Source organism: Helianthus annuus, chromosome 4 (assembly GCF_002127325.2).
Source record: "Helianthus annuus cultivar XRQ/B chromosome 4, HanXRQr2.0-SUNRISE, whole genome shotgun sequence".
Classification (NCBI taxonomy): Eukaryota; Viridiplantae; Streptophyta; class Magnoliopsida; order Asterales; family Asteraceae; genus Helianthus; species Helianthus annuus.
Window position 1 is genome coordinate 4,265,861 of NC_035436.2, and position 13,526 is coordinate 4,279,386.

The window sequence follows — 13,526 nt, forward strand, 5'->3', positions numbered from 1 at the left end:
ATGTGCCTACCTTTTATCTTGAAACCAGAAGTGGCGATCATGACACTTATGAATCACTCCACTGCAGTTATGTTTTTCTCTTACAAGTTAAATATATGAAACAGAAAATATAGCATAAAAGGAAACGGGTCAAATGGGTGGATTTCTTAAAGTTTATTTGATGCATAAAACCTCCTAAACCATTTTCATTTGAAAAGTTCATCATTGAAATAACATACTTGCTGTAGTTATATTTGCCATACTAGATCTATATAGAAGCAGCCTCTCTATTCCTACGGGGTAGAGGTAAGGCCGTCTACATCTTACCCTCCTCAGTCCCTACCTCTGCTTTGCTTAGAAGCAGCCTCTCTATTCCTACGGGATAGAGGTAAGGCTGTCTACATCTTACCCTCCTCAGTCCCTACCTTAGCTTTGCTATTGGTGGGATTTACTGAGTATGATGATGATGATATTTTTTTTGGCCGGAAAGTGTTTCAGTTCAACATGACATCACAAGGACAAAAAGTTACCAGTAAACCAGCCCTCTTACTTTTTAATTTCTACTTGAAACCGGTTATGATGTCACTTGTATTGCAAAATTTTAGGATAACATTCATCCTATATCAGATACACAAACTGTGTTAGTTGTGGGTGAGGAATAGTGCAAAATTTGGGATAACATTCATCATGTTGTTTGGTTGGAATAAAACTGATGTTTTAAAATGCATATTTCTGAATCTTCTTGTAGAATACAATCCTTCCAAAACATAACACAATTTCAAAAGGGTCGGTGAAACACTATTTAAATTTTAATAGTAAAAACTCCATAAGAACATACATCTAAGAGATACCAACAAAGTGCAAATCTGAACTACAAAATAAGATTTACGAATCAACATTTGCCAGCCCATGGAAGAACTTGTTTTGGATCATCAAGTCTTATCCTATACTTCTACAAAGGCACCATGCTTTCAACATAACACCTGATATAACGGAACTGCAATGTTCTGGACAGCGAAAATTGATTACCTGAAGCGAATCGCAATGATTTAAAACATCTAGTCTTCTTGTTATAGACGGGTACACTTATCACATTACCAGAAAAGTTGCTCGGGATAAAGATAATCTCGTCCATATTAACAGAATCCACAGGGAAAGACAAAGGGTATAGTAACGTAATCCACTCCTCGGGGAATGTAACGGTTTCTTTGACCCAAACACGGTTTTCATAGTCTTGTAATATCCAAATATACATTTCGTTGTTTTCCGCCACACTATCATAGCAAACAACTCCTATACAACCATTGAGTTTAATGATGTAAGGATCATTTTGTTTCGTATCATCATAGTCTTCGGGCAAAACACCTTGAAGAGTGGTAATTATCGAAAACTTTTCAGTTCTCAAGTCAAACGCTAAAATGTCAAATGAAACTGCAAGCATTATATGTATTACACTATTGACACAAACATTGTGGTAAAAGTTGAGCCACAAACCATCCCAAGTAAAACCAAGAGGAGGCTCTGCATGGATCTTTCTCCACGAATAACTTGACATAGAGAAAATCATAATCTCCATAGAACGTAGAGAAGAATCTCTAATCATCAAAATCTTATGCTCGTTTCTAGACTCGTCGAACCCGAATAAGTAACGGATTCGCGTGAAATCCTTGACATCGGTGTAAGGATCAGGGAGTTTAAAAATCTTATGCATGCTAGGGCCTAGGGTTAACAACAAAAGCGTACACGTGAGTTTTATGTTCATTAGAGCGTTTCATGCACGTGAGATATACTAACCCGTTCACATGTTGGGCATACATAACAATATAATCAGGGTTGTGGAATGTGATGAGATGAGTGACGGGACCACCGTCACGGGGGGCAGAGAGAAGGTGTCGTTTGCCGGATTCATCATGAGCGAGAATGAACAAGGCGGTGCGGTGGGCGCGAGTGAGGTGGAGATTAGTGAAAGATGGATCAGAGATGCGAGAGAGCCATGGTTTGGAGAGGGTTCTGAATCGGAGAATGGATTTGACTGGGAGTCTGGAGAAGATGTCTTCTATGATTTCACTTGGTAATGACATGTTTGTCTTCTTGGTGGATCGTTCAACTATCGTTGTTGTCGATTGTTCTTGTTCTTGTTCTTCTAGGGTTTCCATATTCTCTAATGAACAGCAGACAGGAGTCGAATTTTCTCTTTCAAGGAAAGGAAACACTTTTTTTGAACGGTAAATTTATATAAGAAAATAAAAATATGAAAAAATTAACACGATTATGACAATTCTGGCCCAGTACGTAGCAACCCAAAACAATCTCCATATATATATATTTTTGAATTCATGGGCTACATATTAACACGATTATTTTCCCACACGCATTCACTCTTCTGTTACAACACAATGTTATCGCATATTAATGTACTTTAAAAGATATATTCAATAACAACTAGAATCCATCATCGATTAATATAATATATTATTATTGTTTGATATTTGAAGTTCGGGTTAGACAAAGTGGGCCAGTTGGCCCAATTAGGCTTATTGTTTGATATTTGAAGTTCGGGTTAGACAAAGGGAGCCAGTTGGCCCAATTAGGTTTATTGTTTGATATTTGAAGTTCGGGTTAGACAAAGTGGGCCAGTTGGCCCAATTAGGTTTATTGTTTGATATTTGAAGTTCGGGTTAGACAAAGTGGGCCAGTTGGCCCAATTAGGCGGCTGGTTGTAACTGTTGTTTCCTCTACCCCGACTCGAAACTCCTTTGCCATGGCCCTGGCCCCGGCCCCTTGAACAACCACGACTCCGGTCATAGTAATTTCTTAAAGAACAGACATTTTAGCACATGATATCAAAGCCAAAAATGCAAGAATTGAACAATCATATGAAACTGGATGGACATGAAAGTTGTTGGTGCACTTGTGTCTGTACTTTGTCTGTATTCAGTCACGATGTAAACGATGTCCTTGTTAGTCCTGTAAGTTGACCAAGTCAACCATCCTCCTGGTTTGACTTGGCCAAACAGTTAGAAGATGTTTGTATATGGTTGTCTGTCTCGAAGGATAAGAGATCGAAGGATGATGTGGATCCTTCGATCTCCTCGAAAGATATGCTTCGATTGATGGACCTCGAAAGATCATCCTTCGAGGTCCCTGTGAATCCTTCGAAGGCTTTGTGATCGATAGATGATCCTTCGACCATCTATCGGATCCTTCGGACAAGGCAACCTGTGCTGGGTATATATATACCCATGCAGTGTGTTAGACTCATAGAGATTAGATGCACACCGAGAGATAGAGAGACACTTGAGAGCATTCTGTCCGAAACACACACACACACTTTGAGAGTTTGCAAAACACATTTGTGAACATTGTGCTTGTAACCGGAACCTTTCATTCGCATTAATACAAGTGGTGTTAATCGGTGAATCTTTGTGTGTTTGTGTTTGTGCTTGTTTCATCCCGGTTTGCTCACTAGCTTGGATTCCGCACTTGCTAGTGGGTTAGTATAACAAGGTTAAGGTTGAACCTCATCCTCCGAGAGGGACCTACAAGTGGTATCAGAGCTAAGGCTCTTTACCTTGTTTAAAACCGGGTTTGTTCAAGTTCTTGGTGTGTTTGGACACTTGGTTTAGTATCCGTTTTGGTGGTTTTTCTTGCATTTTTATACATAAAAACGCGTTCTAAACCTTTCGGGAGTGTTCAAGGTTGGGTTGGGTAACTTAAAACTTGTTTTTAAGTGACTTGGTGATTTCCGGCCAAATTCCGGTCATTATTCCGGTGACTGGTTTCTGGATAAGGTGGTCCATTTTGGGTAATATTTTCAAAGTTGGTAGAAAGTACAATCTGACCATCCCTTTTGCCGAAAGTTGACCTTACCAACCTATCACCTTTTCACCAACCTTTCACATCAGTGTCAGTGTGTCAGAAGCATTCGAAAGATATCCTTCGACATCGAAAGACCATCTTTCGATCAAAGACAGCTCGATAGATAAGCATCTTTCGAGTAGTCTTCCGAAGTCTAAGCATTATCTTTCGTTTCTGGAATCTATTCGAAGGATAGTTGTTCGAAAGATAAGGATTTATCTCGAAAGATAAGGATCTTCCAAGAGTGAATCTTTCGAAATTTTTGAATCTTTCGAAACCATTGCTCGAAAGTCAACAGTGATCTTTCGAACACTGTTGATCATTCGAACAAGTGTTGCTCTTTCGTTTGTGGTCTGTTTATTGTTAACAAGTTTCTGTTTTTCAGATCTTTCGAACCAGGATCCTTCGGCTGTGTGTGATCTTTCGGAATATTCATTTAGCATTTATTTTTCTTATCAATCATGAATCCGAATTGGTGGAATCCGGCTCCAGACAGTGGAAAATATAAAAGTTCAGGTTCCACTCCCTCATGGTGGGGTACACCGGCTCCCGATAGTGGAAAGTACACGTGCACAAGTCTATCACCTTCATGGGCTGAGTCTCCGGTATCAACATCTTCACAAGCAAATGCCATATCATCAAGTCAATGGGCATTAGTATCGAATCAAACTCCGAGCATCCAAAGTATCTTATTGAGCGAAAGTGAAACCGGAAGTTTGAATCGACCTCCGAAGTTGATGCATTTAAATGGATATTCGGGTTGGGTTGATAGATTCCGTACATACGTTCTTGGTCAAAACACCGAACTGTGGATACGTTTCACTACAGATTTCGATCAAGCTATAGAGGTTGCTGCTTCAGACACTGCTACGTTTGCCGATCTTCCTGAAGATCAGAAGAAAACGTATGATCTAGAAAAGAAAGCATACGCCATTCTCACTCAGGCGTTGAGCAAGGATATTTACCACCAGTTTGTCAGTTTCAAGACAACTAAGAAGTTGTGGGACGGGTTGAAAACCAGAGGAGTAGGGAATGAAGCAACACGTCAATTGCGTCATGATCTGCTCAAGAAAGAATTCGACTGTTTCACGTGCATGGATAAGGAGTCTTTGGGAGACATGACAAGCCGGTTTTATCATTTGCTTATTGAGTTGAATAATTTTGGTGTAGCAACAACTCAAGCAGAAGTGGTGAAGAAGTTTGCTGATGCTTTGCCTCCCCAATGGAGCAGTTTCTTGGAAATCCTGAAGTATAACGGAGTGTTGAGAACTACAAATATCAACGACTTCGTGCAGCTTTTGGAAAACAAGGATCAGGAGGAAACATTAAAGGCGAAGAGAGTTCCATTGCCACAAAATCCAGAAATGTATTATGGAACTTCCAGTACTTCGTCTGCAAGAACCGGTCCACATGCTCCACTACAAACGGCGTTTGTCACAAGTACGGATATGTATGGCAATCCGGTGCAAGTTCCTGTTAAGCCACCTCCCACCACAGACATGTATGGAAATCCAATACAACCACCTCCTCCTCCTCCTCCTGCTCAACAACAACGTGCGTGTTATGGAGGAACATCATCTGCTGGTCAACAATCAAAGCCAAGTACAGTACAGCTCGACACTTCAAGCTTCTCTAAGGTCAGTGTAGAAGTAGCTAAGGAACACATGGAGCTGCTTAACACTGTAGTGAGCGCGTACTGTGGGTTGATAGAAGGTCAGATTGGCAACATTAATCTGACACAAGAAGACTATCGGCAGATTGATAAAGAAGAGATGGACTTGATGGATATCAAGTGGGCCTTTGCTAGTGCTGTGAGAAGGGCAAAGGATTGGATGGAAAGTACTGGCAGAACCAGCTTGGAGAGTAAGAGAGACACCAAGTATGGGTTCGATAAACATGCAGTGAAGTGCTTCAACTGTGGTGAACGGGGTCACTTTAAAAGGGAATGTACAAAGCCAGCACAGCACGGGAACCAAAACCCCTTCAGAAATCAAGGCAACCAGCAGAACAGAAACAATGAGCGTACATTGGTGCCTGTCAACAACCAAACCAACCGGGCACTTGCGGTTCAGGTGGATGAAGGTTGTGACTGGTCAATCCAGTTGGGTGGTGATGCTCCTGATGGAACAGCATGTTTTGCTCAAGTTGTGAAGGAGTTAGTTCACACCAGTGGTGGAGAATCTTCCGCCAATGGTGGTGAATCTTCTGAGGATGAAGACTCTTCGGGTTATAGCAGGAGTGTTGATGAAGAATCATCCAGTTCAGGCGATGATCATGTGGGTGAGACATCAAATGCAGCAATCGATGCAGATATTGATGAGCTTTTGGAGGAAGCTGCAGCAGAAACTCAAAGAAGATCTATTCTGGTGGATCAAGCTGCTTATGCTTCGTCTTCTCTCCATTCAGCCTTTATGGCTAATGTCGACGGTTCATCAAGTCAGGTATGTGTCGATGAACCCACTGCTATAACTTGTGATGAATGTGCTAGGTTACATGCTAGATGTGCTGATTTAGAGAAAAGTATGTCTGAGTTGCAAGGCAAACATGATGCTTTACAAGCTAGTTTGTTTGACTTGCAAGACAAACATACTATAGTGAATGAGAATCTGTGTGACTTGCAAAGTAAGCATGAAGCTTTGCAAGAAAAGTATGATGTGACTTTTATCCACAATCAGAAATTGACTGTGGACCTTTCCAAATGTACTGAAGCCAACATGTTTTACGAAAACCATGAAAAGGAATTTAAGTCGGTAATCGAGAAATTAAAGAAAGATAAAACCGAACTAACTAAAATGGTTTCCAGAAAACAAACGGACATTAATTTGTATATATCTCGTCTTGAGACAATGCAAAAAGAAATGGCTTGTGTAAAAACGGAAAGTGAGGCAATCCAACTCAAGTTAGATAGTTATTTGAGTTCTAGCTATGTGTTGGATCACATCATTGATATCCAAAAGGAGAAAAGGGACGTCACGTGCATAGGCTATAAGAATTGTCCACCACCAGTGAGACATAATTATGATGCCATGCCGGATGAGGAGGACAGGGTGTTCTTTGAACCATCTGTGCCTCTAGATGTGAAAGAGTTTGCAGCGGGACTCGGATACCAGAAAGAAGTATCCTCAGATTCAGATGTGTCAGCAGATACATTTGTAACTGCTGAACAGAATCAGGATCCTCCAGTTGTGATTGAGGATGCTGATTCTTCTGATGATGAATCTGATGATACTGATTCAGCAAAGTCTGATGCGGTAGTTAAAAATGAGGACATACCTCTTGAGAATCACATTCTATGTGATCCACCTGCAAAACCCGCTAAGACTGTTGCAATTGAGCCCTCGTCTGAAAAAGAGTCGGAGAGTGTGAACTTGCTGTACACTCTTGTTGGTGATGATAAGATTTATTTAGACAAAGATTTTCCTATTAAGAATGTTAATCAATCCTTAATCAGTAAAGTCTTTGAGAATTCGACTAGTAAGTTTTTGGGAAAGTCAGGACCACGTGTTACAGTTACACAGTGTCCTCCTATTCCAAAGGCCGAAATTCGAAAACAATTTGGCAACAAGAAATTACCAGCAGGGAAGAAACAGCAAAATCACACCAAGCCAAAAGCAAAATCACCGGCTCAAACTCAAAAGAAGCCGAATCAGAAGAAAAACAAGAATGTAAACTTTGTGAAATCGACGGGAACGGACAAAATTGAAACGTTTGAAAATAAATCTAACTTAGATTTTGTCAAGAAAGCTACAGTTCTGAAAAGAAATGAACAAAACAGTTCAAAGCCTAGTACCTCGGGTTCACAAAGTTCTACATCATCGGCTAAGCGATCACATGATACTTCGGGGTTTGTTGAACGAAGATCATGTTTTGAGTGTGGAACCATTGGACATATAATCCGAAATTGTCCATATCTTCATAAACAAAAAGAAAAAGTTGATGCTCCCCGTGACCAAACTGACCGCAGGCAAACTGTTTCTGCAAAACAAGATCCCCGCCTTGTAAAAGAAAGGGAAAAGAAACAGAAACGCCAACAGGTCAAGAAAATTGAAAAGGCAATTAAAACCGATGTGGTTAACAAAACATCTGTTTCTGTAAAACCAGACAATTCAAAAACTTCAGACAATCATGAAGTTAAAATTTTAAAGAACAACACTGGTAAAACAAAGCAGACCTGGAAACCAAAATCGGTTACTGAATCAGGGGGAACATCACAATTCACCAACCATCAAAGACAAGAAGTTATTGTCATTGATGAAAATGGAAGACCCAAGACCACAATGGCTTGGGTCCCCATCTCCAACTAATCATTTTGAGTTCATGTGCAGGGTGTTCCAGGAGGAACTGTCAGTAGTCATTGGATTGTTGATAATGGGGCATCCAGGCACATGACAGGCGACATGAAGCTTCTCTACGACGTCAAATCTATTAGAGGAGGTTATGTTGCTTTTGCTGGAGATAAAGGTGGATATATCACGGGTGAAGGAATGATATCCAACGGGATTGTCAGCTTTGACAAGATCAACTTTGTGCAACAACTTGATCACAATCTTCTTAGTGTTTCTCAAATCTGTGACAAGCAGTTCTCAGTACACTTTGATGCTAATGGATGTTATGTGCTGAAGCCCGGCTTCAAAATTCCAAAAGAATGGATTCTCTTGTCAGCTCCAAGGATAAATGATTTGTACGTCCTTGATATGAGCCAAGCTATTACTACGTCTGCACAAGCAACTTGTTTCGTTTCCAAAGCCACAGAAAAAGACACTATCTCTTGGCACAGACGAATGGGTCACATTCACTTACGCAAAATGAATCATTTGGTTTCAAATGAATTGGTGAATGGTGTTCCCCTCAAAAATTTCCATCTTCAAGACGTCTGTGTTTCGTGCCAGAAGGGAAAACAAACGAAGAAGAAGCACCCTACTAAGAAGATCAACACGGTGGCAGTTCCTCTTGAATGTTTGCACATGGATTTGTTCGGTCCTGTCAAGCACAAGAGTATTCGGGGTGATCAATACTGCCTCGTAATAACCGATGATTATTCAAGATTTTCTTGGGTGGCGTTCATGGCACACAAGAGTGAAACCTTTGGTATTATCAAAAACTTGATCATTCAGATTGAGAATTTGTATAAATTGAAGGTTAGGCGGATACGTAGCGACAATGGTACTGAATTCAAAAATCATGCCATGACGGAGTTTTGCACTTCAAAGGGTATTCTTCATGAGTTTAGTGCAGCTTATACTCCTCAACAAAATGGCGTCGCTGAACGTAAGAACCGCACATTGATCGAGACTGCTAGGACAATGTTGGTAGAGTCGCAGTTGCCCATTCCATTCTGGACTGAAGCTGTGGCCTCTGCATGTTACACATTGAACCGAGTCCTTACAGTCAAAAGGCACAATAAGACCTGCTTTGAGCTTCTTCAAAAACGGAAACCAGATTTGTCTTATCTTGAACCGTTTGGAGCTCCATGCACAATCATCGATCCTAATGGAAAGTTTGGGGCAAAAGCAATTGATGGATACTTTCTTGGGTATGCCACCCCTAACTTACGAGTCTGGAATCTAGAGACTAAAAGGGTCGAGGAATGGTCTGAGGTCAGAGTACAAAGGCACACTTTGCCAGCAAATGTCCGGTCAGCCTTGGATGTTTGAGTACGATGACTTTTTCAATTCGATCAGTGTTGAAGCCGTTGAAGAAAGTGCTGCGGCAAGGATGTTTTTCGAGAGTGACAATGCAACAGTTTCACCGGTGGTTCGTCCAATTCTTGTCAATCAAGAACCATCTTCGGTGAACAATAATACTCTCGAGAATGAGGATTTTCACGATGCTGCCGAATTGAACGAATCTTCAGAGGATGATGAATTTCTAGATGCAGATCAAGAAGCTCCAACAACAGCAGTGCATGGTACTTCAGAGGGTACTCCTCCAGTGGATACCCATAGAACAGCTGAGGCAACTGCATCATCCTCTTCGTCAATTCCGGGCCTTGATTTGGTTGTTGATCTTAATCTTAACAACCTGGGTATAAATATTCCAGTTCGAGAAAATCCTGAAACAAGGATTCATAATACCCATCCTCAACAAAACATCATAGGAAATGTGCAAAGTGGCATTCAAACAAGAAACATGTTGCGAAACAACAACAATGCGGGCTTGTATGCAGCTATTCGAGAATCCGGGCAACAAAATGATTGGTCTTTCGCGTGTTATGTTTCACAGGAAGAACCAAGAACTTGGAAAGAAGCCTTGAAAGATAACTCTTGGGTTGAAGCAATGCAGGAAGAGCTGCAACAATTCCAGAAGCTGGGTGTCTGGAAACTCGTAGAGAAACCTGCTGGAAAGAAGATCGGTACCCGTTGGGTGTTTAAATGCAAAAAGGATGACCGCGGAGTTGTTATCCGAAACAAAGCACGTTTAGTCGTTCAAGGTTTTCGTCAGATTGAAGGAATCGACTACAACGAAGTGTATGCACCTGTTGCACGTCTTGAAGCAATTCGAATCTTTCTAGCCTATGCGTCCTTCAAAGGATTCAAGGTTTATCAGATGGACGTGAAAAGTGCATTCTTACATGGTGTGGTTGAAGAAGAGGTGTATGTCGAACAACCTCCAGGTTTTGAAGATCCTATCCATCCCGATCGGGTTTGGTTGCTCAACAAAGCTCTATATGGTCTTCATCAAGCACCACGAGCTTGGTATGCAACCTTATCACACTATCTGCTGGAGAACGGTTTTCGAAGAGGCCTTATCGACTGTACTCTTTTCATCAAAGAACAAGATGGAGATCTTCTTCTGGTACAGGTATATGTTGATGATATTATTTTTTGTTCTACTAATGATGTCTTGTGTAGGAATTTCGAGCGCATTATGCAGGATAAATTCGAGATGAGTGCTATGGGGGAAATGACTTTCTTTTTGGGCCTACAAGTGCGACAAACTGAGTCTGGGATATTCATCCATCAGACTAAATATGTTGGTGACATCTTGAGCCGGTTCCAGATGTCTGATGCAACGCCCATTGGTACCCCATTGCCAACAAATCACGGAATTACTCCAGACTTGAAGGGTGAAGCTGTTAGTCCTTCGAACTACCGCGCAATGATCGGATCTCTTATGTACCTCACAGCATCAAGGCCAGACATAATGTACCCAACGTGCCTGCTTGCCAGATACCAAGTTAACCCGAAGGCCTCACATCTTGCAGCTGTCAAAAGGATTTTTCGTTATTTGAAGGCTTACCCGGACACCGGTCTGTGGTACCCTAGGGATAATAACTTTGAATTGGTCGCTTTCAGTGATTCTGATTTTGGTGGATGCAAAATCGACGGCAAATCCACAACGGCTGGATGTCAGTTTTTAGGAAATCGCCTAGTCACATGGCAGTGCAAGAAGCAGACGTGTGTCGCTACATCAACATGCGAAGCTGAATACATTGCTGCCTCAAGTTGTTGCTCCCAAGTTCTTTGGATCCAACAACAATTGCGGGACTACGGTTTTGAATTCCTAACTACTCCTATTTACGTTGATAATTCTGCTGCTTTAGATATCACTAGAAATCCTGTGCAGCACTCAAAGACCAAACACATCGAAATGAAATATCACTTCATACGTGATTGCTTTGAGAAAAGGCTAATCGATGTTGTTAAGGTCCACACCGATGACCAACGTGCCGACCTTTTTACCAAAGCTTTTGACAAATCAAGATTTGACTTCTTATTATTGGTAAACGGCATTAAGGTCAAGCAAGAGTAAACCAACATCGGAAAATCATTTTTGTAAATACCTTTGTGTTTTAAATTTATCTTAGTTTATTGATTTTAGGGGGAGTAAATCCAAAAATCGGAAAATCCAAAAACATCGAAAAATTTCAAAAACACAAAAACAATAGAAAAACAAAAATGAGTTTCCTGGCGAGCAAAAGAGAAAATGATAGTACATCAGTGGTCTATACAAACCTCTTTAAACCTTAAATGAAAAACGATAAGCAGCTCTATATAAGATGTATCGGTAGGCTCACAATCATTTTAAAGTGTGCAGGGTGATATAAACTTAAATCGACTGAAGATCAGGTGGGAACCATTCATTGGCATATGGTCTTAGTACCGAAATTTCGTTTGAGAGATTGCCGAGGTTCTGAGATATTCGGTCTTTATGCTGCTTATCATCTGGGTATCATGGTTGTATCTTTTACCGAAAAATAACGGGGACGCAAGTCTAGATCTTCCATGATACTATACATACGTGTACATATTACATATTGCATTCGACCTCAATAAGTGATAAACAATCACATGTCCAAACAAATAAGTGATAAAATATCACATTTATCCGGGAGTCAAGTTCGTCTCTCTGCTGTACGAAAGTACTGACCTGTTCACGGACTTGCTCCTGTGCCCTCATGCATATGAAAATCAAGTTCCTCATCAATAAGTGATTATATCACATAGGGCTTGTTTTCAATTCAAAATAAGTGAGAATCTCACATCATATACGGTCAAACAGATGATAATCGGTATACTCACCGGTAAGATGAATTCTCGTGCATACCTTGATACGGGAATGTGTCGTGATGTGGATGAACACCGGTCGGTAAGTATAAATCGTACCTTAACGTATCCCCTCGCCATGATTACATCTGATAAGTTGAGCTTAAGTGGACAACAATACCGATAATTGTTATAGGATGCTTATCTTAATGTTAACTAATTGAACAACAAGAGCGTTTTGACATGACCGTACACTGATATGATTCTCTTACCCTCGAAACTCGCAAAAAGAATGTCTGTATATATTTATTTACTGTTTTCAGTCTTTACATTTGAAATATTCAAAAATGCCAAAAAGATTTTATTTCTATTTTATTTTCGATCGTACGATGTTGGAACTCTAGTCTTCGTTACCTGAAACCTGAACGAAAACCGAATTGACTAAATCTTCATAAACGGTCGAAATTTGCAAGTTTTGAAAGTTAAATCTAAAATTGACAAATTTATTAAACTTACAAACTGTCGGACGGTGTTTGATTGTGACAATGGTCATTCGTGTGTCATTTGTTTAGGCTAACTATATTCCAAGCATTTGTTCTCATTACGCGTTTAGATTTCTTGCATGTGCAGATTCTAAAGGCTAGGAGAACATGGTCGATGACTAGCTTCGGAATGAAGACATGACGTAAAGGCACTCAAATGATGAAGATGTTCGAGTTGCCGCTGACCATCATCAACACCACAAGGATCTTAAGCTTTGAAGATCAAGTCATTCACGAGCATAACTCAAGGGGGAGCTTATGTTAAGGGGGAGTTTGTCAACACACTTCCTACATGATACGGGTAGTTTGTTGATACACTCTCTACTTTCAAGATGTGAAGACTTTGAAGATCCTCCGACATTGAAGACTTGAAAGGACATCAGAGTCTTGAAGACATGAAGATCAACGATGATCAAGATCGAGACAAATCTGCATCCATCGAAGATCGAGACAAAGCTACAGCCAAGGGGGAGTTTGTTGGTGCACTTGTGTCTGTACTTTGTCTGTATTCAGTCACGATGTAAACGATGTCCTTGTTAGTCCTGTAAGTTGACCAAGTCAACCGTCCTCCTGGTTTGACTTGGCCAAACAGTTAGAAGATGTTTGTATATGGTTGTCTGTCTCGAAGGATAAGAGATCGAAGGATGATGTGGATCCTTCG

At 40.7% G+C, this 13,526-nt stretch overlaps 1 protein-coding gene across 1 annotated transcript; it reads right to left on the minus strand.

Annotated features, from left to right (window-relative positions):
* Positions 1-931: 931 nt before the first annotated feature.
* On the minus strand, positions 932-1,741 carry LOC110932769 (F-box protein At1g30790-like). The gene has a single exon (XM_022176026.1). The coding sequence runs from the start codon at positions 1,739-1,741 to the stop codon at positions 932-934; it is 810 nt and encodes a 269-aa protein (XP_022031718.1).
* Between the last annotated feature and the right edge of the window lie 11,785 nt (positions 1,742-13,526).